A 27,111-nucleotide genomic window follows, 5' to 3' on the forward strand; every position below is an offset into this window, starting at 1 on the left:
GAATAACGACAGCCGCTGTGTAATTTCAACTAATAGCTAATTTTACTTTGGTTCTATTCTATATTTGATGTCAGGTTAATAGAAGCAATAAAACTGAAAATTGCTGGTGCTTCCCCAGTAAATATTTTTTATCTCTATTTTAGAGATGGGATTACAAAAATATCAAAACTCTAGGTTCCAACAAAAAAAAATGTGGCATTTTTTGTGGTAGTAGATAGATTAGGATTGTATCCCGTTTTGACGGAGGTAGCATTCTTCCATTCCTCCCCTTTCAACTTAGTGACTTCATATTTTCGCGGATATGATAGGTAGGTACTGCTATCAGAAAAACAAAGCAAAAATTAAAGGGGACAAATATACAGGGTTCCGTAACATTACAATTATAACCTTGGCAAGGCTAGGCAAGGAGCGGCGAAGGAGGCTGGCGCGGACCGTCCACGAAACGACTCGACCACAAGCTCTACAGATGTGTTTTTGTAGTGAGAACAAAAACAGCGCGCCCGACCTACATCAACATGGCAAAAAACGCATTAGCTTCGAACATACCTATAATGAAACACTGACGAAATTTACACAATGACCACGCTGAAGGCCTTCAGTTTATTTTTCAAATCAGCACATCATTGTCATATGACATTGATTTAACTAGTCGGAAGTTTTATTGTTCACATAAATCTCCGGTGATTGTAGTTTGCCATAACTTTGAGAACGCTGTAACTAGGCAGCATTTGCGAAGTGCGTAGATGTCAGTGGAAGACATCATGCGTATCGTATGTTCACGTGCCTGAGTAGAAGAAATTGCGCGAACATAACAAAGTGAAATCGGTTAGGTATGGATTTGTAGCACATTTAGATCTTGTAGAATCATCAATTCTTCAAATGTAAAAATACATTGATGTATCAAGAAGATGCTGTATAATTTGTATTAAGATGAAGGTGTGTTGTGAATCTTACGTCTGTATGACATGTCGCATAATATTTTCGCTATCGATGTTAAGCTAGTGGTACGCGAGCCGGCAGCAAGCCGCAAGGTCGTTCTCAATGTTACACGTGTGCAGCCAGTACGACATCGCAGCATAAAGCGAATGTGTGCACAGCTGTCACTACCCCGTGGCAAACATCCACTGATTATTTCTACAATTGTGACTGATGATATAATACTGATGATATAATATTTTACTTGACGTCACGAATTCGATGTATAATTCAGAAAGTTAGTTGCAGCGAATGGTAAAAAAAATTGCTGAGTAATCTCCGTATGCCATTTGCCATACATACTGTTGTACGTACACCTACCATATTTGATTACGTCAGTGCAGGAAATTACCTCATCGTTCACTTTGGGTATGTAAGTATGCTCCGCGCCGGCCGGCGAGCATCCCCATTATTACAAATAAAAAACAATGTCACCTCCGTAGCATCGGTCGTCGTCTCAGGGCGATAACGACCCCGTCGCCCGTCAGTTCACCTAGCCGTTCTACACAATATAAACGATTTCACCTTGCCGACTGAAACTATTCATGGGGCATTCTATTTTTGCCATTTATTTTTTTGTAAGTGATTAGTCGCGAATACTTTGAACTGTGAGCGAAACATATTAGACGAATGTTAAAGTGACCTACAGTACGTACACCCTTACGAAAATGTACTGTTCTAAATCGGACAACGAACCTGGGGAAGGTCGTTGCGACGCGAGGTTAATACACCTTGTTTCTAGGGTGCGTTCGTAGGTCGCCTAAAGTCTACTTACTATTTGTGAGATTTATTTCTTAATAACTTGAATATCACTTTTAAAGTCCCGACTATATACAATTGTAGTACAACTTATCAGTTTTTAAAATCAATTAAATATTGATAGGGAATAAATTAGACATATTTATTTTATTAAATAATATTTTGAGAACTTAAGGCACCTAGCAATTTGCAACATAAATCTGATGAAAGAACAAAAAAGTGATGCGCGCGCCGGTCGCTGATCTTGAGTGAACGCAGCCGGTCGGGGCCGCTCGCCGGCCTCCAAGGACGTCGCCGCAGCCTCCCGAAATGAACTCAAGTTCAAACGGGAATATTTTTTATATTTAAAGTTCACCTACGTTATTGAAAAAATCTTAGTGCACTAACGTCATTATAAACCTGGGAACAAAGTCTAGACTGTGCCAAAAATAATCCAGGTTGATGGTGGACCTTTGAACTACTTGTGTTAAATTCCATAAAAAATAAGTATAATCGTTAGGTGCTACTTTGATTGAAATAATTATATGTAGATCTACAGCACAAATCTGTTAATAATCCTGAATCTTTACGCTCTTTGGTTTAATTTAAAGGCAAACATTGTTTACATTTGTATTTTACCTACAACTCAATAAAAATAAAAAATATGTTAATCGGAGGTATTTTTATTTCAGTGAAGTCATTTATTTAATATTTAGAAAAATTCTTATTCAATTTTATAAAATACGCCGGTGTGTGTGAGTTAATAGAAACGTACACAGCTGAGGTTGTTGGGCCGGGCGTTCAGTTCATTCGCTGAGCGAAACAGGTTGAACGACCGAACGCACATGACTCGTGAAGGTGGCACAGGGTGATCGGTCAGAGCAAAAGCCTTCGTCCTTATGTGACTTGGCCAAATGTCTATCGTTTGTGGGTCGCCGCCGGTTGCGCAACAGACGCACCCACCCCACGCATCCCCGCGCCCTCCAGTCACTTCACGCCGCCATCCCAACACTGCTGTAGCTGAGTTCAATACTCTAGTCTAGACTTGTTGATTGTTGAATGACGTGAACTTTTTTCGGTAACTTCGAGATAGATCTATTTGATAATAAACAAAATAGGTCTTTACTGTTAAGGGACGTTGGAGCTTTGAACTTGTGGCTTCAGATTTTGTGACCTGACATAGAGTGAGGAGAACCATTAATGCTATGCACCTTTAATAAGTTAAGATGTTTTGTTTTAGATCGCGCAAGCGTGGCCCGAGCAGTTCCTGCGACCTGGGCTACGGCGAGCGCGACGACCAGATGAACGAGTGCAATGCTGCGCTCGTGCTGATGTCACTGAGCTGCTCGCCCAACTCGCCGCGCCCCAGTAAGTCGCCCGACACGACTCACCACACGGCACAACTCGACACGGTGGCGCTCACTCGCCATTACCCATGCATCTTCGACGACGCTGATACCCAGCATCGGTAGTCAGCAAGTTCTACATTATTAAGTATATTAAAACATCATGCTTCTGCTTTTGAGGCACTTGAGAGCTTGATACATCTAGCGATTATCATAACATGTATGCTGTGGGTCCAAATAGATTCTTAACAGAAGCACCTACATAACTAAGAAATTCTCAATACCTAATAATTCTTGAATATTTTTTATCTCGAACTAATTTAGAAAATTGTTAATAGTGGCTACTTATAAATAGGTTCCCTGTAGTTTTCGAATATAACATTTTAATAGAACTTAGACATTAACAAAGTTAGCTGTGCAGATTATTCGTTTTAATAATACTTTGACTGTTAAGGGAGCGCTTGTATTCTGGATAAAATCTGCAAAACGTGGATAGCGTCTAGACAGTTGTCTAGACGGTGTCTAGACAGGTATTTGGTGTAACAGCCCTCTCATGATGAGCTTCAACCAAATGTGTTCTTTTCCTAACATAGCTGTTTAAAGGAACACTACACAAATAAATGGACCGTCCCTTTTTAAATTGTTACAAATATAATAAAGCTCTCTCTGAATAATATGAATCGAGGCTGCAATAACAATCTATTAGATGAGATATTCCATAATATTTGCGTCAAAATAATTTATTATTTCATTCAATTAGACACTCCTAAAATAATAAAATCATTCCCACGCTGGGCTCCAGCGAGCGAAGTGAGCTTTTCGGTAAAGCTTTGTTTTACTGATTTTTACTGAAAAATAATATTGCAATTTAACGAAAGCTTAGGAGAACACTGCGTCAGACAGATCTAATGCGCGAGCGCATGTGGGCCGCGAGAAATAGCAGTTCTTGTGAGTGAAAGTTTCTGACCAAAGTTCCGTTTCGCAATTTATTAGGTGAATACTTATTTTTTTTATTTATAAAAGCATACGTTGCTATTCAAATAAAATCATTCATATTAATTACTACCGATAGGAGATGCATTGTAAGTGTAACACACTTAAAACACAGCTTTTTAAAATTGGAAGTTGTAAGTAAATGTGAGTTTGTCTGGCAGGCGCCTGGGGAGGCAGGTCGTCGGTGTCTCCTGGAGCCAGCAGCAGTTCTGGGTCGTCATGGCGCTCCGGCACGCCCTCACCCCCACCGGCATCCTCCTCCTTCAGCGACGAAGGCATTGCTATGGACTATGAAGAAATCCACCCGCGCAAGAAAAGGGTAAGTGATCTTATTTTATTACGACTACGGCCAGATAACATCATGTTCATTACAACATAACATTTCCTAACCGAAAGAGCTCTTTACACAATTAGGATTGTAACTACTTACTCCTAAAATTTCATCATAATCTTGAGGCTATCTTAGGGATATTAGCATTGATACGGCATTTTGAAAAGCCAACCAGATCCTGCTTCGTACAGGGTTAAATATCACAAGATTTTTTATATAAAATATCTGTTATCTACATTATATAAGGCGCATAACGACAAACAAAGACATTTTATAAGATCCTTTGTGACGCATTCACCGTGCCCGCTGAGTCAAATGCACAGATGCACTTCAAGGTTCGCTTGATGACATTAAGTATTACATCAGAACACTCATGACGTAATGATTTCTTTTGTTTTTAATGACAACGCTGAGGTCTATTCAGTACAAAGGTATCTATTACAAAGATGCTTTCTCTTACGCAGTAGGTACGTCATGCGAATATAAGAACATTCTGTTATGCTCGTGGAATGCTTAATAAATAAATTAATGTACGCTATTAGTTGGCACTTTTGCTATTACCTCAAACTAGGCTTTAGCACCTAGCTCAGCTGTGTGATGTTGTTTGGCCCAATAGGTGTAACCTACATTGTAAATAGATTAATTCCTTAACAATAACAAACTGCTTGGTAGGTTGATAGTCCAAAGTCATGCGTTAGATAAGCAGTCAATGACTCGTGATGCACTTTGTTTAGGTATCAGTGCAACAAAAGGTACCTACATTCGCGACACGTGTCGGGCCAATATAAGTTATTAGGTATCTACATGTTTATTAAGTGGTGTTCGTGCGCACACTATTAACTGAAGTATGTATTTATCTACGGAACAGTGCCAAGAGAACATGGAACTAGTAATTTGCTTTTACATTTGAAAATGCGTTTGTAGTTGAACTGAAACGCATCATAAAATATTTCCTACTCGACTTGCATAAGGGTTAAAGACGCCAAGTAAATTACCTCGGAACCTATTATGTTCCACTTCCTAGAAAAAAAACTAGGCAAAGACCATTTGTAGTAACATGTTTTTTCCTTTTATGTGACGTTAGATTACAATGATGAGTTGCTGGTAAATCGATTCTTCAATCTATTGCATCGAATATCTTGTTATTAAAATTCAAGTGCATTTATTTGCCTGAATCCGATTTATCTTTCAATTATTTTTCCTCATTTTCCTTTCAATCTCTGAAAAGGATAGACGTAATATAACTTACTTTCAGGCAGAATGCTAGTGTTTTATGGAAAAACTAAGTCAATATAATTTAAAAAAATGTGTTCGGGTTTCGTACGTACAGAAAAATATATATTTTGCAAACAGGGAAAATAGCGATAATGAAGTATAATTAATTAGCGTGAAGCTGTCTCCACTCTATGCTGGCAGTAATACTAATAACATAGCATTGTCATTTATTGTATAGAATAAAGTGCAACGAACATACACATGTGCATATAATATAATTTACGATACACGTGCTCGGTTCAGTGTGTCGTACAATGTCAAGGCGTGGAGCTGTGGTCGACGTTATGCAACGCCATTGTAAAATTGACATAAATGTTTATGACTGCGTGAGTGACTACGACCGCAGCCGATACTTTATTGCAGGTAGTTATGACGATTCTTTACAGTTTACTGCTAAACGACGATCAGTGACAGCGTTACGGTCATGGCTCTTCTATTTATCTGTAGAATAGAGCTCTTGATTACATACAACTAGTTGGACAAACCAAATAAAAACAACCGGCGATTCGGACTCAACCTCCGTGGGTTCCGTACTCCTAGCTTATACAATGCAGAATCATACAATATTTATGTACATTCAATATATATGAACAAGTATAGCTCTTTCCTGACATAAAATATATTAATATACTAGCCGTTTTCCCGCGGTTTCATCCGCGTCCCGTGGTAACTACTGCCCGTACCGGGATAAAATATAGCCTATGTTACTCGTGGATAATGTAGCTTTCGAATGGTGAAAGAATTTTTAAAAACTGTCCAGTAGTTTTTGAGCCTATTCATTACAACCAAACAAACAAACAAAGTTTTCCTCTTTATAATATTAGTATAGATGTAAGTTCTAACAATTTTGTAGCAATAAGTAGCAGCGTATTCGATTTTGGTATATTGTCAGTCGTCTTTATCTTCACAGAATAGAACAGCAAACTTACAATAGGTGTCGAGCATTGTATTGGCTTGGCTTGCCCACGCTCTGTTTATAACCTTGTATACATATTGTTGGCGGCCAAATGCTCGTGGTGGGCGGACCGGAGACTCGTCGCGGGTTCGCTCTACTATTACATATTTTCTGTTCAATTACGTAACGGCTATTTACTCACTGTGAATGTGTACCTACTCATCACTCATTGTTCCTACACGAATGGAAGATTCCGCAAATTACAGAAGATCTAACTCTAACTGTGGACTATACTCAGTTAAAATCATTGCTAATTATTTGAATACACCGTTTAAATACAAAATTATAATGTATTAAACGTCAAGATTTAGTAATGACGCTGCTAATTGCATCTAGCGAATTAACCCGTTTTCCTCTTCGGGTACGGAACCCTAAAAATAGACACCGTAAAACAATAAGTTGGTTACTAATGTAACTAAAGCACATACTTATTCTTTGTTTGAAAATATTGAGTTTCTGTGCTGCATTGTCTTTAGAAAATGCATTGCTGTATTATTGTAGAATCGTGCATGCGCCTACGCAAATGCTGGCCGTTGCTAACTGGCTATTATTGGTGCAGCCGAACAATGGCATGCCCCAGACGTCGTGTCGCCCGGCGTGCTAAATTATCACGTAAGTTTCCTTGCCAACTACCGTTTTATTCATTATATACCAATATGCGATATTGTGTCATAGAATCCTTAGAAGGCATTTTGAGCGAATTCGTTACCTCTGCATACAGACGTATGCCATGCCAAACAGGCATACTAAAAAGGTCTACTCGAAAGGCTAAACTTTAACAGTTTATTGATTTGCAAGATATAGAGGTCAATCTTCAGGCTACGTACTAATTTGCAGAAATCAGAAGCTATTATGTTATGGCCTAAATGTGAAAAGAGTGGGAAGAGTCAATGGCTGTGCGGCGAGTGTCGGTACTCTCGGATTATCGTCCCTGGGGTCGCTGACCTGGCCACATGTGATCCGCGCGGAACCTGTTCCTGCGCACCACTTATGCCTGGTCGCTGCCCACTCTAGAGATCGCCTCTACCTGAAAAAAGTTACCAATACAGCTGCACTACGCTAGATACTGACGCACTTAGGCTTGAGTCTTACGTGATTTTCGCTCACATCACGATTATATCCAGATATCCACGATCACATTAATATTGAAGTTGGGTGGATGTTTGTTACTCTTTCACGCAAAAAGGATTATCCAGGCGCGGGAAGTAGTACCCTCGGGACATGGGTGATAAAGACGGCCGGCGAAAACTAATGTTTCATTTAAAGGGGCATCCTGAAACAAAAACATTGTCTAATATGGTAGCGCGATCATTAGCAACTGACGTGCATAGCTGCATAGTATAAATATAACTGGATGCAAAATCTCTTGTTACCGAGCGAGAGACTGACGTCAGCTGGCAGACCTTGGCGGAGGACACAGCTATTAGAGCGAAGCAAGGCCTTGCCAGCATTCTGCATGCAATGCAAATTTTTATATTTATTATGCATTCGTCACAATAATCGAGTCTTTAATTTTTGTTACTATGAAAGCTTTAGGAAAGGAAAATGAAAAGCGTGACATAATTATAGCCGAGCGTCATTTTTTTTGAATAGCGTTCAGTCAATACAATGTTATCAGCTTTCGTCACATGATCAAATATTCGTAGAGCTGCGTGCGTAGCTACAGTCTGCATCACGAGCCATTCCACCAGCCGCTGACGTAGTCGCCACATCCAAGCGTAACAATAAGCGCGTTGCATCATACATACACGCCTATTTAAATTATATCACTTATGTATCGGTCCGTGGCGAGTAGACCTTTATTCAAGAAGCATCCCTTCAGGGTTCATTCAGGGCTTGACACGAGTGTGGTCGCTAGAAGCAGATAGAGCACAGATACAAAGCCAAACTACTCGCATAGTGGCTGGTGTAGACTTGCCATACAATAGTTACTATTGAGTGGCGATAAGAAAAATCGAGAGATTGGAGTGCATGCATGCAACACTTAAATTTGCACGAGTTTCATTATAGCCGCGACACGTGTGACCTCGGATGCGGTTTATTCCGTCATAGTAGTTTCATGAGATCAATAAGCACCAAACAGTTTACGAACCTTTTTAAAAGGAGACATTTTATTGTTCCTATCTTACTAATACCCTAGGTATGGATGGAAGTTTTTTCCTCCTTCATAAATACCACTGAATGGATTTTGATGAAACTGCAGTAAGTACTACATCCAAATAGACTAGGCAGTGCTTTCCATTTTATGCACAAAGTAGTTCTTTAAGCACAATAGAATTATCTTCTATTAATTTTACCAACGATTGACGAGAGCACATAATCTAAAGGTTTTATATAAATCATTCGGATATTATAATTGTTAGAAGAGGGCACATTGTTCAACAAGCCCGTATAGTGACAATTGTCTCGCGGCACATACGTGCTTTAACGAAGGTCGTATTATCGCGTACTACTGATAAAATACACCAATCGTTATCTGCAAAGGCGTTGCGAGGTGACTTCCGCGTGTCGCTCACGGTCATTATGTGACTATACATACTTACTTAACATACGGAGTTAATTTATTATATTAGATATAACCGGATCGTAATATTGTAAACAGACAAATTCTTGAAGGGACTACTTTATTTCTTATTGGCCAAGTGGACACGGTAAAACAAATATCAAATCACTAATTGGTATAATATCACTATTTTTTTTTTTTTAGTGATATTTTTATTTGTGGTCTGATGGATTTTAGAAAGCAGTTAAATAATTATCTCCATTCTATATGAAAGCGAGTATAGGTATCCAAAAGCGATAAGGGTGCTGATAATACATCTGATAGTGGCTGCGTTTGTAAGGGAATACAGAAACTCACGTGAGTGGATAACGTTGCGCGTGCGCAACGTGACCGCAGCCCCACCATCACCATAATAATAGTTTGTTTAGTAAGCCTTTGTTAGTTAGACCTTGAGTTTCTTTCTTTGCTAAGCCATGTCCTGCTATGTTCAGAAACGTGTTTACATTGCATTGTGCCCCGTTATATCTCTCCAAAAAAATATACAGCTTGATATTTCAAGGTTTATGTTGCATGAAAACAACGTGTGGTAGTTCCAACGCGAATATTACTTCGACCTTCGGGTTCTATATTTAAAACGCGGAAGTCATTGCGGTACTAGAAGCGCACAGATCACTCGGCTCTGTAAACAGTTAGCTGTATAACTATTCTGCGCCAGTAACGCTACTCTTTTGCCGTTTGTATTTTTTATTTCAATTGGAGCTTAATCGATGACGTCGACATAATTCGGTGATGAATTTATAACTGTCTCTTAGCCCGGACCTACCTTTACTTCCAGCCAAAAATGAGCTAATTTTTTTGCGCGTCATGTGTTTCTGCCCAAGCGCACAACAGCTTGTCAAATCTTCACACATGGCACTTTGTCAAGCAATTACGCGTTTATTCAAAACACATTAGGTAACACCAGTGTGATATAACAGTCGATAACAGAACATTCACGCTCCAGGCGTTACTAACGCTATCACGGTTTTATATCAGCCCACTGTGCGCGGTTAACATTGTTCGCTATTACGTCACTAGTCACATTTGAACACGTAAATTGCGTAGTTTGAATAGTAAAACAGACAAACACCGTACTCGTGCGAACATTATTTTTTTAAAACCTTTTGTTAATTTAAACAGTAAATAAACGTTAATTAAATAATTATTAGGCGACGAGTAGTAAACTTCGATAACAATTTAGGTCACAAACGCGATTGCCGAAAATATGTTCACTATTATTATAGCTAGTTATCTGAATGTTTGCCGATAATATGCTATAAGTAGGTAGTTCTTTTTCAGTACCTAATTGTAGTGAGCAGCGGTAAAGCTAGACTATTACAATATTATCAATACAGTACTTTAAATGAGGTTTTAAGTATCAAACGTTTATGTCAGTTATTATGTATCGGAAATCTAAAAATATGTGTGTACCGAAGTAACTCGCAATTCATGGAAACACGTTCAATAAATTATTGATCGAATGAATAACTGGAACACTTGTTTCAATCTTGAGCCTGTTTGACCTCATATTTATAGTTGGTATACCTACATCCCCATGGGTATCTTTCTGTCCCTTACAAATAATAAAATTGGTATGGTAATCAATCACCTAATCACTCTTTGATTACTATGTGATTCCGCGCAATTAGGCTTAGAGCTGCGTGAATAAAACAATCCTTCAAAACTTCTTGTGTGGAAAACCATTTTTAAACACAGTAACCCAATGTTTTTAATATTAACTGAATCGTTAAAAAATTACCAAACGTAAATACGTTTCATATTGAACAATGTTTCAAGTAAACAGCATACAGCGGTACCCACTGCACGAACTTCAGTATTGTTGTCGTTCCGTCTCGCTCTGCGGGTCATCGCCCTGACACCACACAACTCCCTCGTTCTAATAACCCTACGCATATAACTAGGTTATTTTATCGTAAGTGCGGATTTTCGACAACCTCATTATTTTTAGTAAAAATTTGTGAGTGAAAGTTATGTCAATTTGAAAAAATAGCGCTATAAGTTCATGTACCCCTATCCTGGCGACCTTGGCGCGGTCAAAAACACCGTGGAAGACATTGACCAGTATCAAGCGGGTACACCAGCTGCGGTTACGGTCATTATGGGTGTATAACCACATTGGGCAATTATTTCTACCAGCATGCACAATTTAAATGAACAAAGGAAGTGCTACAGTTACCATTTTGCGTGCAACACGACAGTCAAGTGGGTGGCAACAACGGGGGCCACACTTCAAGGTATCTTTCTGGGCATCAATCGTGAATCATGATTCATAAAGTACAGGATAAAAATAATAATTAACCATAAGCAGTGGGCTTTCCAAAACAACATTAATTACCCGACTGGCAAAAAGGGTTTTTTGCGGGTTATTCTTGTATAATATATGCATGTTATACCTTTATACCCGACTGTAAGAAGAGTTATGGTTTTCCTCATGTCTTCCAAACTGCTGAATGGATAGGTAAAGATACCTGATTAGATATATACCTATGTGACATTGAAGAAAATAAAAAGTGCCCATATTCAATTTTGTAGGTAAATATATACGTAGGTTTAATTAAGTACTACGATACATAAATATAGAAAATACTGTTTAATTCAGCAGTCGACTTTCATGACACAAATGCACATCTTACGCAGCATCGTGTTGTCGGAGGATAGATAGACGGAGGCAATGCGTTTTTTTAACCGGCATTGGCGGGGCATTGACACAACGGCCGGTTCACTGCCCGTTCTTGACTGTTCAAATGTTTACACTCGGCTTTTAAATCTAAGGATCACTCCATTCTTACTTTGTCATAGAGTATCAACTCCTGTTTAAGCAACTTTGTATTTAGTTCAATGAATTACGCAGTTTATATTTTACATTTTGTAGTTTACCTTATCATATTAGTTCACCCTTGTTTTGGAACAAGTAGGTTTATGCTTCTGTCGTTTTAAATATATCAATTGGCTTTACTGACTATCGTTGAGTATCAGAATGACTGATAGGTAGTTTATGCATAATGACGCTAGCACCTACTGACAAAAGTGACACATGTATACCTTATATACGAGTAGAATATCACCGGCTGGAACAATGGCACGACGAGTTCATCAGACGCGATAATGAGCAGTCCCGTGGGTTCAACAAACTCCTCATTTCACTAAATAATGTATATTGCGATGATATTGTTACGCCAGATTCCTTGAGCGTTTCAATCTTTTAATAGCCTTGAATCGTGTCGCTTGCAAGTGTTGAGTGGTTGCCAAATCTTTCAAGATATCAATACATTCGTTTTACCTCGTCCGTGTTGTGCTACATTATCGATTCAGGAGATAAGTTCTTATATTGCACCAGGTTAAGATAAATCTTATTTCGTAGATAGATAGGGTAATTTATACCTATAGGAAATGTAGTTATTTTCATATAAAGTACCTTCCATTTAATTCGCATAAAAATTAATCTGTTAATACGATATCACACATGTATTTTGGATCACTGGCTTGGCTGATGGATGAATGCCTGAATGTTTTTTCTACGCAAAAACCCTTGAACGGATTTTGATAAACTTGGTACCTAGTAATATAGCTTAATACATCAGATTAGTTCCCTGTGAAACCGCGTGAAACGGTGGGGTATAGTTTGAAGTCTACGGTTGACAAATTGTTTTTAATTAAATGCGCAGGGGGCTAATTTAAGTGACTTTATAAACTTCAAAACGATGTATTCGATTCCACAAATTAAACATGGTAGGCCGGTCCAGTTACAGAGAAATAAAAAGTGAAATAGGTACAAGTTAGAACCTGTAGAGGTCGGTGACCAAAGAGGCGACGCTGTGGCTTTATACCGATTGGCACTGCCCCACGCGTCTGATTCGTCATCTTTCCACCACCGTTTGAAAGCTTTGTTCTCTTTATTACTTTACTAATTTTGCACACATGCTAATTCTTTATTGTTTGACAATTATAACTGAGAGTGAATTAATTATAAAGTACAATTTTCCTACTTCATTTGACCTATTTCCTAGCTTGTTTTAGATATCAGGATGTCACACATTTTCACACAGCCGACACACATGCCAAGTGACGTTGATCACCTTTGACCGTATTACTGGTCACGCGTATTTGTACTGCCATATCGCTATTCGCTACCAAGACGCTATTTTACGTTAAGTATATATTTTGCTTTTATGACACCTTATATTATTTTTCCAACAGCTTCTGAAAGTTTTATAACTTATTGGTTGCATTGCGACTTTGATGTCACCTTTTTATGAAAAAAAAAAAAAACATTTATAATTTTTAAATTTTATACCAACATCAGCAGTACCATCACAAAGGTTTTTCAAAGTTACCTATCAAAGCTACATCATAATGCTCGAATCGCTCCAAAGTCACAAAGTCCAAAGTTATTTTGGTTTATTTTGTGTACATTGTGGAAGTAACATTTCAACATAGCTAGATAAGCTGTAAGAAAGCATGAAGTGACGAGGGTGTAACGCCCGCACCCACCGGAGCTGCCGGCGGGGTGCAAGCGAGGGGAATGTTTTGGACCCGAGTTCAATGCATCCGCGCCGCCATGTGCCACCTGTGGAACTTTGTATCAAAAAACGTTAATTCATGTTTCGTGGTACCTACGCTGTATTAAATATGAACAATACTATACATAATCTAGACCTTCATTTATGTATTTTTTATACCAATAAAATTAGTTAAAGTTGAAATATCGCAGGATTATCTATTTAGTAAGTCATAGGCATAACTTACGAACATTTCATAAAAAAAATGAGAGGCAAACCGCAGTTTTTACAAGTATTTTGAATTTGGTTTGACAGGAGACAATAAGATCCAACTCCTTAGGTATTGCATGAGGCTAACCGGGGGATCAAATATCACGAAGTTGTTTCTGTTTCGTCAAACTGTAAGGGTAAAACCATCGACAGTTCAGTGACCTGCCGTGCTCCTGGTTGTCCCTTGGCTTATGGGGTGCAGGCCGCGTGCGCTTTCTCGCTCCTGCATACACATCGTGCCATCTCATCTATTTCTTTGTGCGACTTCTAAACCAAATTCAAAGAATTAACACAATCCATTATTACTATTTCATCATCCTTAAAATATAAAGTCTGATAATCTTTTTTTTATTGCTATGGTAATTCGTAACTGATGTCTCCTTTATTTATTCGGTTATTGTGACAAATAAGTTAGTTTCGCAAAAGTTGTTATCCTACTATTTACGGAAATGGCTATCGGAAACGGTTTTTGTAGTTTACTTTTCAAACAACTTCATCATTCACAGAGGTTTTTATTTGTAAACATGCAACTAGTGAATAAAGCTTGTTTTGAAACTCCGCCATCAAGCCTAGCCACGTGATCATTCAAATTCTCTACGCATCCGCCCCTCATCTCGGGGATATTTAATTATATGAATGATGCAGGAAACTGGAATAAGTCAGATTTTACAATAAAACTTGATGTTATACTGTAGCCTAAATTATAATTTCCACATGTAGAGCACAGTGGGCTCACAATCACAAAGTCCGCATAAAAGTACCGGCCGGCAACACGCAGCCAGTAATCCAACATATCTCGTTAAAAGGCGTCTTCCTCATTCGCCTCGTTCCTAGAGCTAGAAGGAGATGACGCGAAAACAACTTATCTGGCCCTGTTAGGAATATGCATGTGTGCGTGTATCTGTAAATAAGGAAGGTCAAGCGGATGAAACGGACTTAGTATGTATGCCCGAGCAAAAAAGAGACGCAATGAAAACAAATCAATATCATGATCTCACAGCGTTTCGCGTTGGAAAGAGACAGCGCAATAACAAACCGGCATTTTGTGCCCGGCATGTTTTATGTTCAAGCACAAAACTTCTAACTTCAACTCTATCTCGATAGCATAAAATTCAATTTCAACCGAAGAAGAGTTGTTTACAGACCTTAAGCAAGAACGTAGTCACTTTATATTTTCTCGACTGGTTAGTTGTAGGTAGATTCATATAGCTTACAGCGTTACAGCAAACAAAGAATTTTGACTTTCTAACGGAAATCATTGTACTATTAGATCCAAATTTTCACGGGTATTCATTTTATTTAGAGGTAATTAAGTGTCCAATTTAAAAATGGATGCTAAAACAAAGTCCGTACTTTATGGGCTCTACTAAATATATTTATATTTCAGTTATTTTTTAAAGTTACTAAAAGCAGGAAATATTAAGCTGTAATGTAGCCCTGTAATTTAACTCGCTAAATCTCTATTTGAACAACATAGGCAGTTTGAGTCAGTCATTTCGCGGCGATCACTTCCCTACACACAAATGCATAGATAGGTACAGTTGCACACTGGCATCGACTACTGCAGTGCACACAAAGACTTCAACTGGCACGTGTAAGCGTACCGACGACACACATACACAAACGGGGTTAATCTGAAAATGTTTTATAGTTTTGCTTATACAAGGGCTCTATAACGGCAAACATAAAGCGGTTATTACAATACACGCTATATTAGTGTATTTCCATGATTAAATACTACTTTGACGATATATTAATTCATGCGTACGTACGCCGATTACACAACCTTGCAAATCTTTGTGGAATACAAGTAATACAACAGTTCCGCATGACGTTCATCTATGCTTTCCTTTTGCATCATCCAAGCTGCCTTGCATCAGCTCTATTGCTTTGTAAAAGCGGATCTATAGCGCTGTATGTAAGCAAAATTGTATTGAATCGTTATTAAAACCTGAAAGTAGGTCAGTGGTGCAGCGAAGGGAAGGGAGGCGCCCTCCTGAAGTGAAACACGCGCTCCGACATTCGATCCGTACTCCCCACCTCCTGCGACGAGGGAACCTCAAACAATATTATAATAAACTATTTGCTGTGCCAACATAAGAATTTCAAAATTTTACAGTTTTATTGCAATGTATCATACGACTGTTATGCAAACTTAATAAAATAATTGGACCAAAACATAACATAAACCTAGGTGTTTATCGAATTGGAAAACCAGCTCATCTGTATGATCCTTTGTAAAAAGCTACAATTAATAAGGACAGGATCTAGATTAATAATAACCGAAACTAATTTAACTTAAAATAATTTGATTTGTCACACATACAAATAATATAAAAAAGTAAAATGATTAATGTCATGTAGATAAAATTTGGCATAGATACAATCCTGAAAAAGGAATAATTTCAACGATTTTCCAAGTGGATAACGTGTCGTAGATTGAATTTGGAACGGCGGTATCGAACTTACAAGTTTTCAATTAGAAAATTTTATTGTCAATGCTATTTATCGAATAAGCGAGTTGCATTTGCCTGAAAATGTTCATGAATTAGACAAAGAAGCGCAACCTTCATATACCACCCTTGGCCCTGGTGCTTCGACCCAGTTCGCGGACTCCCCGCCCCCCAGCAGCCCCGGACGGCGCTCTTCTACCCCCGTGACCTAACCTACTTTTCATTGCACTTAATACGAGCCTTGTTGCTACATTTGGCGCAGCTAAGGTAGGCTGTAAACCTTCTGTTATAGCATGAGCTCATTATTGAAGAGAAAGAACGTTAAATGAGAAACCAATCATGTACGATATGACTGCCTCATAATGACTGGCAACTGTCGACATGTATTATGTCATCGTTAGTTAAACAAAGACCATTTGCAGTTGCAATGCGTGATATGTATTAGGCAAGCTAAATTAGTTTGATTGCAGCTTAGTAACAGTATTGTAAACCACTAGGTATGTGGTAATGTACAACTGTGTATGTAGCTAGCTCAATTCGGCCGAAATTATGCGGCATTGAGCAGAAGGTCGATGCAGAAACTTTGGCAAGACACGCCAACTGCGGCCCTGTGTATCATGTCATGGCTGCCAGGGTTGCCATTCTGCTATTTCACTCTGATCCAGCTTCACCATGGTTTGATTGACTGATTGAATCTATCCTTACTAGAGAAGGATGTTAAAGGAGAACACAACATCTTAGAATAATACGTACATTCCATGTAAACGATAATAAGATGTGGTCACAGTTAAAATGGAGATTAGTAGTTGTGTACAAATAGTAGAGGTAGATACAGGGGGGCAGCACTGATACGCGATCCATTCGCAAGGCCACGACCTAGAGTCGCTTCCGTCTCAGCTACCAATATCATCGCGAGTTTACTCGTTTTAAACACATTGGATTAATGTAGAAGATGCATTATTATGTTGGCACAGATAGAATGTAACTTTGCAGGATTGGAAATGTCGCGGTACTTTTTGATGACAAATTAAATTCATATTTTTCATGAAAGTTTTCTTTTGCGTTTTAGGTATATTTCTGAAAAGTGATGTTTATTAAACATATTTGCTAACTTCATTTTTTTTGGTTGTTACAGATAAATAGTGTTGTATTCGTGTGCACCTGGAGAGGATGTACTTACGACACAAACACTTGCTCCGCCATTGAAGCACACATCAGAAACACACATTTAGGGTTGGTATCTACTACTGTTATTATTTACTTTTGGACATTAATAGGTAAAGAGGTGGATTAGACAACGAAGGAAATGATAAGAATAAAATTAACCCAAACGCAAACTTTTATTTTTCGAAATGATTATCCAACAAAGCAAGCGCATTAACAGTTTAGAATGCTAGTGCTAGATTAACTCACAAATAACATAATGCAGTGGTCACGTGTAAATGAGGTCACGTGCAGGAGCTAGTGCACGTGCTAGATGCAATAATAATTGTGCAATGCCAACAAGCCAGCTGGCAAGGTTACAGCCTGACTGCGTCGCTAGCAAACATCTTACTTCCTGTACAAACAGAGAAAGTCTGCTTCAAATCTTAATCATTTCGTACCTTTACGAGTTGTGGAATCACTGACAAAATACATACGAATAACGTTGTAAAGGTAACTAAAAATACTACCGCGGACCTTGATAATCGGTATTGTTAGAATAAAGTAGTTAGAGAGCACTGAAAGGCCGGCCCTTGGTGACCCGGAAGCAGCGAGGCTTCGCGACAAGGTTGCTAGCAACAGTCCCGCGGGCGGCCGCGCGCGCAAGGTCGCTTGCCAACGCCCGCGGCCCGGCTTACGTAACTGCCCTGTCGCCTTCTTATGTTACCGATGTGTGATATCAATCTACTGCTCCTATATGTTGCACATCATTTATTTATATACACGACAAGTACCGCAAAATTATTGCAAATATATAAATTCAATCACAAAAATATTTTTTAAGAACAAAAACCAGCCTGTGTATTTTTTTTATCTCATGATTGGATAAGGTAAAAATAAATCATACCTTATGACCGTATTCCGAGAACTAGCAAAAGCACGCAGTAACCGACGATTAAAGTATAGTTTTTCAAAATAATTTACTTTGCAGGCCAAAGAAAGAAGGCGATAGTGACCATGAAGAAGAGTTCTACTACACAGAGAGGGAGGTGGCCGCCCCGGCACCGCCGCCCACACTCTCCCACCGAGACATGTGCCGCCCGCCGCACGAGGATCCCGAGTATCAACGACAGCTAGTCGGCTCTTTCAGGTAAAACATAAGCACCAGTTTGCTGTACCTACACATCTAACCTTTTTTGTCAAAGATAATTTTTAATAACCATTACATGTGTAATTTCAGGCAAGGTCTTCTCTCTACAATGCAGAATGGAACCGCCCGGCCAATAAGCATTCCCGTTACACATCATTGGGCCAACTCACATTCACCAGTAAGTTCACAAGCGTTTAAAAATATGTGGTCTTGCGGTCACATACTTCAATTAAACAGTTTTACTTAATCCAAAATGAACTATTTCAGAAACATATGCGGTTATCAGCGGCGAGCGGATCACCGGGCAGTCCCGGGAGGCGGCCGCGCTCGGATAATAAGAAATGTCGTAAGGTATATGGCATGGACCAACGCGATCTCTGGTGTACACAGTGCAAGTGGAAAAAAGCGTGCACGCGTTTCGGCGATTAGCGTTCGCGTCGCACGCACGCATATGCGCGGGCAGTGCAACTTAAATGAACGGTGACGTTAAATTATATCTAACCAAAATACAATGAGACATTTTGATCAATCGCGAAACGCGAGAACTATTCCGTGTGGGATTCATGATTTAATTAATTATAAGAAAATATATACTATTATGAATGAAAGTTTTTATTTAATATAAGCAGAGACATAAAATTTAGATATATTCGTTAAAAAAGTTAAAGGAGACATATTTTTGCTCTTTATATGTGGCTCGTGTTTTGACTGCATAATGGACATTGCCCACGTATTTTTGTAGCGCAGTAGATTCGCCTTAACTGTGACGTACGTACATGTGGAATGCAAAATTGTGTGACGCTCTCGAGCGGAGACTGTGAATATTAGCATTGTAAGTAGTTGTAAGATTAGACTGAGATGAATGGTGTGAAAACATTGTCAACAGTGTTGACCAATATAGAATCTTCTCCAGTTGACCAATATAAACTCCTTAAACTAGAAATTTGAAAATACCACATTTATCATAAAGGTATTTTAGTTGGTATTGATTTAAACAACAGTTTGGGAAACACTGCACAGTGTCATCGAAACTCGTGTAAAGGGTCAGTCAATTCCGTCCACATTTTCGAATGTGCTGCTTCGATTGTTAATCGACAACACGTCCAAGACAATGTTTTCACACTATTGTACTATGTACTGAGTATGCCACTGTATGCTCTGATTGTTCGACCACATTCAATGTCGAAAATACTTCGGTGATATGAATCACTATATTATATGAAATGTATATTGACTGACTTATTAGATAATAACGAAATATAAATAATAATATATGAATTAGCCTCGTAAGTTATCTCAGATTCGACGAAAAGACTACTAACATGTTTAGACTTAAATTTTTATGAACATATCTGTGTTGTATACAAAGATGGTCCTACTAGAACAAGGAGACAATACTCAAGAGATGCTCGCGCATTCTGCGGCGCCGGGGGTTTCCACCGCGGCAGCTCTGTGTCGCGTCGCAATGTGAACACAACAGGGTGAGCAGCATATACGCAAGACTATGACTTCCAAGGAGACGAGAGAATTTGTAGGTAACACCACACTGTACATACTGATTCAATTATTGCATACAATCTGCAAAAATGGAGTTCGTTTGCATGAATTTCGATACGCCAATAGATGAGGCCTAATAATAGTAACCGGAACGTCGTCGGAAAACTTGAGATGTGAATTTCATATACCTATTTAAAGTTCTGATAAGATTAAGAACCCATAGAATGTAATGTAACATTAGAAACATCAACACGTACAGGAGGGAAATATAAAAGAAGCGTGCAGGATTTGGGAAAAGTAAGAATAAAAGCGATTGCGAGCTGCAATATTACTTATAAGTATTACTGATTAATTATGTAAATATTAATTTAAATATAGTGAATTATATAAAAAGATATTATTCTGTATCTACATATTTAAAAAATAAAAGCAATGTTTGGATGTGTACATAGATAAAAGTATAATTATGAAATATTATTGTTACTTAATGTAATTGTTTAAATCGAAAACTTTTGTACGGCTTCATGATAACGAGTTTATGAAATATTTTAAATAGTTAGGCACTGTAATGAATTACAAGAGCCGCGTAAAGTTTTAATTTTGTGTTCCCTGCATACATCACGACGCGAATGGATTCTTTGTTACCAAGGCTCCTTGTCGGTTCAAATATATTTTTAAGTACATATTAACAAATTACAAAATGCTTACATTAAAGAGAAAAGTATTAAGTTCGTGAATACTCCTGGTTGTCAAACCATGTAATATTTAAAATGTGCCAATTGTAAATGTAACAATCACTGTGAAATCAATATTAGACTATTATACACGTAATGTGTTCATGTGTTCATTAGTATGCACTATGAGCTATCTAATTACATCGGTGCTGATACAAATAACGCACATTTCAGATAAATATGTACCGAGTTCTGTGCCTATTCAGAATTTGGACAACTTGTATTATTGAACGATTACTGGTATCAGTTATCTTGGTTGTACATGAAACATGTTAAAATCCTTTTTATTAATCTCATCGATTCAATAACATGTTAATTTCTATTTAGATCTGATTAGACCAGACAGACAGTCTATTTATGCCAAATGCATTCATGAGAATTGGACAAGGTACAACAGAAATCCGCTTCTATTCATGAAGAATCTTTAAATTTTTAATGTTTTTTCTGATACGCGGCGCGGTAAACCAATAAGAGTTTATTTTAAAAAAGTGACCATACTGTTGAACTAAAGCATTGCCTTGCACTTATTGTGTCTTATAGTGATTGAATTAGTAACGGCCAATACAGCCCCGCTCCTCCGCCTAAATGAAAGAGATGTGACGATTAAGAATCAGTCCATAAAATATAAATATCAATCAATCAGTATCAGAATTAAATATGTAAACACCAATTTTTATTACAAATTAAGTTCAATACGTACCTATTACTCATATGATAGAGATACCGCTTCTTGCCAAATTTCTTTATAAAGTATGTGTTACAGGTGCTTAATGTCATTATTAGTAATACTTAAATGTATTTGGAAATCGTGCTATCATAATATTATATTACGTGATGTACCTGTAAATCTTACCAAATAATTACATTTCATTGCAATATTGGTTGTGATAAAACATCATGAAGTTGTCATTTAATAGCAAAATAACAACGCTCGACGCAATGAACCTCCGCGCTTTCTAAACCAAAATATCACTGTAGTCGTAAGCAACAACTCAGCTAGCGATTTGACAACTGCCATATTGTAAGGATCTAGAATATATAACTGCAGCTTAGATTTATATGTAGCTCCTAGTTGTATTTTAAGTTGAAGTCATAATAATAGTATTTAATATGTTAGGTACAGTAAACGTATTACGTATATTTAGTTGATATTTGTTATTTCACAGTTGTGAATTTTGTAAATTGTTTCAGCAATTTCTACTTTGAATAGTCGATCACATTTTATCATATTTCCACGCAAAAATGTAGAAAACATTTGAACATGCCTCATGTGGACTGTTTAAGTTTAGACTCACTTTTCTTGTAGCTGCAACACTACCACTGTATTTGTACCTCTAACCAAAATAAGAATTGTTATCAATGTGTAACAATAAAAAGTTAAGACCAATATTTACAGAGATAATTACCGGGATTATATTTAAATACGTATCGTCGGTAGACAATATACATTTTACAACGATATTTACGTACCAATTATTTCATATTCATGCATAAATACGATGCCGATCTCAATTTATTTTCGAAGCTACTAGAGTTACGTTTAGAGACATAATATTATTTCATGCATAGAACATTTCTTATTTTATATAAATTATTCATAGTAGTTTAGGCGTTATTATTTTTAAAATAAAGACACTTTATTTTTAATAACTAAATGATTTGTAAGTAAATATTTTTACGTAATTTACTAATTTATTTAGCCAAAATTTTTGCTCAATTTTGTATGCACTCAACACCAAAGTCATAATACTAACAAGAAACTACATATCAGTACAAAAAGCATAATTGAAACAGTTTTAAGATTTTTTTGCCTAAAGTTCACATGCATGGGCTCACGTCGCAGTCCTAATACTCTTGGAAGCATGTTTCGATGAAATTCTTAGATAGAGCGCTAGTGTAGCTCCAAGTTTTAATTCACTTTCTACGTAACGGACTGTCTATTTGAGACCTAAGTACTGTTCTTGATTAGGTACATCAAAATATTATTTAGAACTTACAGATATAATGCAGGTGGGATTTAAATCCGTGTCGTCGAATTGAGCACGCGTTCAGCAATATTTGAATCCCACTAAAACTCGCTCCTCTTGAGAGGAAGCTAAATATCTTTCTTTTTACATACAGCGCCGCTATTTTATCTTCTCTAACTTCTTTATGTAAATATGTAAATTGACAAAGGTCTTAGATACTAATAAATACCTGGTATTGAGTGGAACACCATAATTTCTAGTGCTAACGGTACTTACATAAAGCTGACGATATTATGTAAACGTTATCAACGTAAACACAGTTTTACCTTCTAGTTGAGTAGCATATTTACTTAAATATTGTATTCTAAATAGTCTATTCGTGAATATAGGTTACTTCACCTGTTTTATACATACTTTTAGTACCCTTTGTTGTAATATAATTTCCGTTAAAATTATGGTACCTACATGCTAGCATGTAATTTTATCTACAAATATTTTAAATTAATATTATCTATATCATAGATTTACGACACTGTAATTTCTTATTTTTATCGTGTATTGTAATTATTTACTCCTAATTGCGTATATTTTAATTATTATGTTTCATCATTTATTCATCCCTTATGTATTTTGCTATTCCAATGAAGTTAATTTTATGTTTATGTGGGCAATTATAGTTTATGAAAATATGTCTCCTGTTTTTAGTGGTACCAATGTATTAAGTACTTGTGATTAAAGATATTTTCTTGACATGTCCATAATCTGACACTAGCACTGAGCGTAATATTAATTTAACAACGAGTTGGCAATATGGCATATGTTTATTTAAAGATCTATCTTTAAAAAATATCTGCCTTTAGGTACTCAACGAACTACCCAAAAAAAGTACAATTTCACAAAAAAAGGAAAAGAGCTATTATGATGAGCTAAATGAAAATACCTTTCTATCGAAAAGAATGAAATTAATATAAGAAAATAAAGCACTTTTTACCGATATCACTAAATAATATATTAGTGTATTATGTGTTGGACTTGCCAATGAATGTTCACTACTACCAACTTGAGCTATGATCAGGCTGCATGGCGATTTTTAAAAAATCAGGAATCAATCGTGTAAAATATTATATTTACATATATGTACACTGAAAATCAAGTACATAGCACACCTCTTTAAGAAAATAATAATTGCTAATACAATCTACCTATTGTAAAATTTGTATGTATAGAGTACATATTATTTGCTTTATTATTTTATTCCTTAATAGTTTAGGTGAGACTTCTGAAAATCCAATTGTCGCGAAATTAACAGTGTAAGTCCTGTTACCTGTATCATTTGAATTGTAATGTGAAAAGTTAGCATTTTTTGTGGAAAACATCCCTACTTTTAATTAATATTGTTCAACTAGAGAGTGCCACAGACTTTCAGCATGACTAATGTGCTAGTCGTATTTTGGAAATATTTGAATTAAGACTCAGCATATTACCTAAATTACCTATGCTAATTTTTTGCATTAGGACTGTCAATTCATGTAAATCTCACATAATAATATCTACCTTACAGGAAGTTACTTACGCAATTGTTAAGCCAGTATGTATCAAATTTATATCAATATGACGTAAGTTTCAGAAATATGGTGTAGATATCTAGTTTCTTGTTAAGAGCCGGTGGATGCATCGATACGTCGTTATTAATGGTTACCAGTAGTTTTAAGGACGCAACATGATCAAATATGTTGTTTATCTCTTGATAGATATTATATTTTCATATTTAGTTGTCAATATCACAGCAGTTTTAATAGACACTGTCAGCTCTATTCCTCATATTTAACTTTCTCTAACTGCCATCACAAGTTTTGTTTACTACGATCAACAAATGGTAGAAACTAGCTGGCGGTTAATCTACTGTGATATTCATAATTTTATTTATTATTTTCTAAATTATTATTTATAAATTTAATGTTGAATGTGAGCAGAGCATGTTATATTTTAATGAGATTGTCGTAGTTAAGACATTATTTTATATTGTATCTAATGGAAGGTCCAGAATGTGTTCCAAATTGGTTTAATAACGATAGTTAATACAATTTTATTACAAAATGTTTTTGTTAATACGTTGTTAATAATCTTGTAATGTAAATTGAAACAAGAAGAAATATGTACATCACAAAACTTAACAGCCTTATTAATGCACTTTGAGCTCTCTATCTGTAATGTGTAATATTGAATGCATTTCATAGCAAACTATATTTGACTGTGAAGTATTGTACCTACCTATACCTACTTGACAAAATGTTACACAATTTAATGAAATATATATTAAAAAATGTTATTATTTTATTATGTGCTACTTCAAGTAGACTATTTGCCTGAATATACCTCAATAAGTTTAGTATGAATTTTGTGTGTCTTGAAAAAATATATTTCAATTATTAGAATCACAGTGGCATTATTTTTCTGACCTTATCCTATCCTTAACAATATACATAGAAAGCTCGACTCCAGATCAAGCAAGTACCAATGCAACTTTTCAAAGTTTGTATGTAGGTACTTCCCAAGTATATCTTGGACATCAATGACCGTGTTTCGGAGGGCAAACTATAGGTAAACTATAGGTCCTGGCTGTCATTTGAACATCTTTGGCGATCGTCACGGGTAGTCAGAAACCAGTAAGGCTAACAACCAGTCATACTTACATACTAGGGATATTGGTTGCCTGGATAACTGGGTTGCCCGGATGACTGGGTTGAGTGGGTTACCCGGATAACTTGGTTGATCAGATCAGATAGGCAGTCGCTCCTTGTAATACTCTGATACGTACTCAACTGCATCCGGTTAGACAGCAAGTCGACAACTACATACTTAGGTGAGAAAAGACTTTGCAGATACGACTATTTTGAGCGTTGAAGAGGAAACTATTTTAGAAAAGTGAAATATATCTTATTTTATGATATACAAGCTTCCGGCCGCGGCTTCGCCCACGTGGTGTTAATCCAGGGTAACAACTATCTGTGTACATATTTCAACCAAATCGGTCCAGCCGTTTTTACGTAAAACAATATCAAACATACCTACATCCATACACCGTAATCAGCTCTCCAGCAACTTATCCGCTACATCCCGCACCCCTAGGCTTCCTCGCACGTATTCCTAGTCCACTAACATCCCATCATAATAGCCGAAGTAGTTTTCATCCATAGTTAGCAATAGTTTAGCATAGAACCGGGGATTGTCCTTGGATACATTTCTATAGTGTATACAGGGATAATCTTCGGTTTTGTATCACCTTTTCATTAAAAGGCCTTCAGCGTGTTGGCGGCGGCCCCACGTTCGCCTCTCAAAAATCCGAGACTCTGTAGTCCCATGGTCTGGTAGAGACATACAAAATAATAATAATTAATACTATTTTGTATGTCTCTACCAGACCATGGGACTACAGAGTCTCGGATTTTTAATAATAATAATTAATAAGCCCCGCAGGGCATCTGAGGCGGATGACGGGGAGTAGCGACCCCGCGGGGCTATATATCCGAGTGCTCCAGGGAGAGTATACTGTCCCCCATCTCCGGCCTGCCGGAGTGAAGCATGACGGGGGATAGGTCTCCCGCCTCTTGGCTTGCCTTCATCGGCCGGTCAGAGTGGAGTCGCTAGAGCAGGGTTAACAGCCCACTCGGAGGGTAGGTGCCTCGTGGTAAGTGGCGAGTGGGCCGGTGATGCTGGACCCACAGGGAGCGCGTGATCTGCGTTTAAAGTCCGCCGAGGTATCCTCACCCTTCAGCCGCTCATGTACCTGTTGCCCCCTTGTTGCGATTTAGCGACTGATTCCCGGGGGCCCAGTAAGTGAGTTGGCGAGTCTCCACCTGCCATTTTTACGTGTATTTATTACATTGTTATCGGCAGGTGCCATAGTTCCCGTAGTTTCCCCATTCCTAGTCCACTAGCATCCCATCACAATAGCCCAAGTAGTTTTCATCCATAGTTAGCAATAGTTTAGCACAGAACCGGGGATTGTCCTTGGGTACATTTCTATTGTGTATACAGGGATAATCGTCGGTTTTGTGTCACCATTTCATTAAAGTTGTCTCAAAAGGGCTTCAGCGTGTTGGCTTCGGCCCCACGTTCGCCTCCCAAAAATCCGGGACTCTATAGTCCCGAGGTCTGGTAGAGACATACAAGTCATTAATAATTAATAATAATAATAATTAATACGCCCCGCAGGGCATCT

At 37.5% G+C, this 27,111-nt stretch overlaps 1 protein-coding gene across 1 annotated transcript in view; it reads left to right on the forward strand.

The window, feature by feature from the left end:
• Nucleotides 1-25,327, forward strand: part of LOC124636248 (zinc finger protein 395) — a 49,859-nt gene extending 24,532 nt beyond the window's left edge. Inside the window, exons 3-8 of the mRNA XM_047172240.1 lie at nt 2,954-3,081; nt 4,214-4,371; nt 17,534-17,631; nt 18,533-18,691; nt 18,782-18,869; nt 18,959-25,327. Coding sequence (XP_047028196.1) covers nt 2,954-3,081; nt 4,214-4,371; nt 17,534-17,631; nt 18,533-18,691; nt 18,782-18,869; nt 18,959-19,120 — 793 coding nt within the window. The 3' untranslated portion in view covers nt 19,121-25,327. The remainder of the gene's footprint in view (nt 1-2,953; nt 3,082-4,213; nt 4,372-17,533; nt 17,632-18,532; nt 18,692-18,781; nt 18,870-18,958) is intronic.
• The last annotated feature ends 1,784 nt before the right edge of the window (nt 25,328-27,111 follow it).

This window comes from Helicoverpa zea, chromosome 2 (genome assembly GCF_022581195.2).
Source record: "Helicoverpa zea isolate HzStark_Cry1AcR chromosome 2, ilHelZeax1.1, whole genome shotgun sequence".
Lineage (NCBI taxonomy): Eukaryota > Metazoa > Arthropoda > Insecta > Lepidoptera > Noctuidae > Helicoverpa > Helicoverpa zea.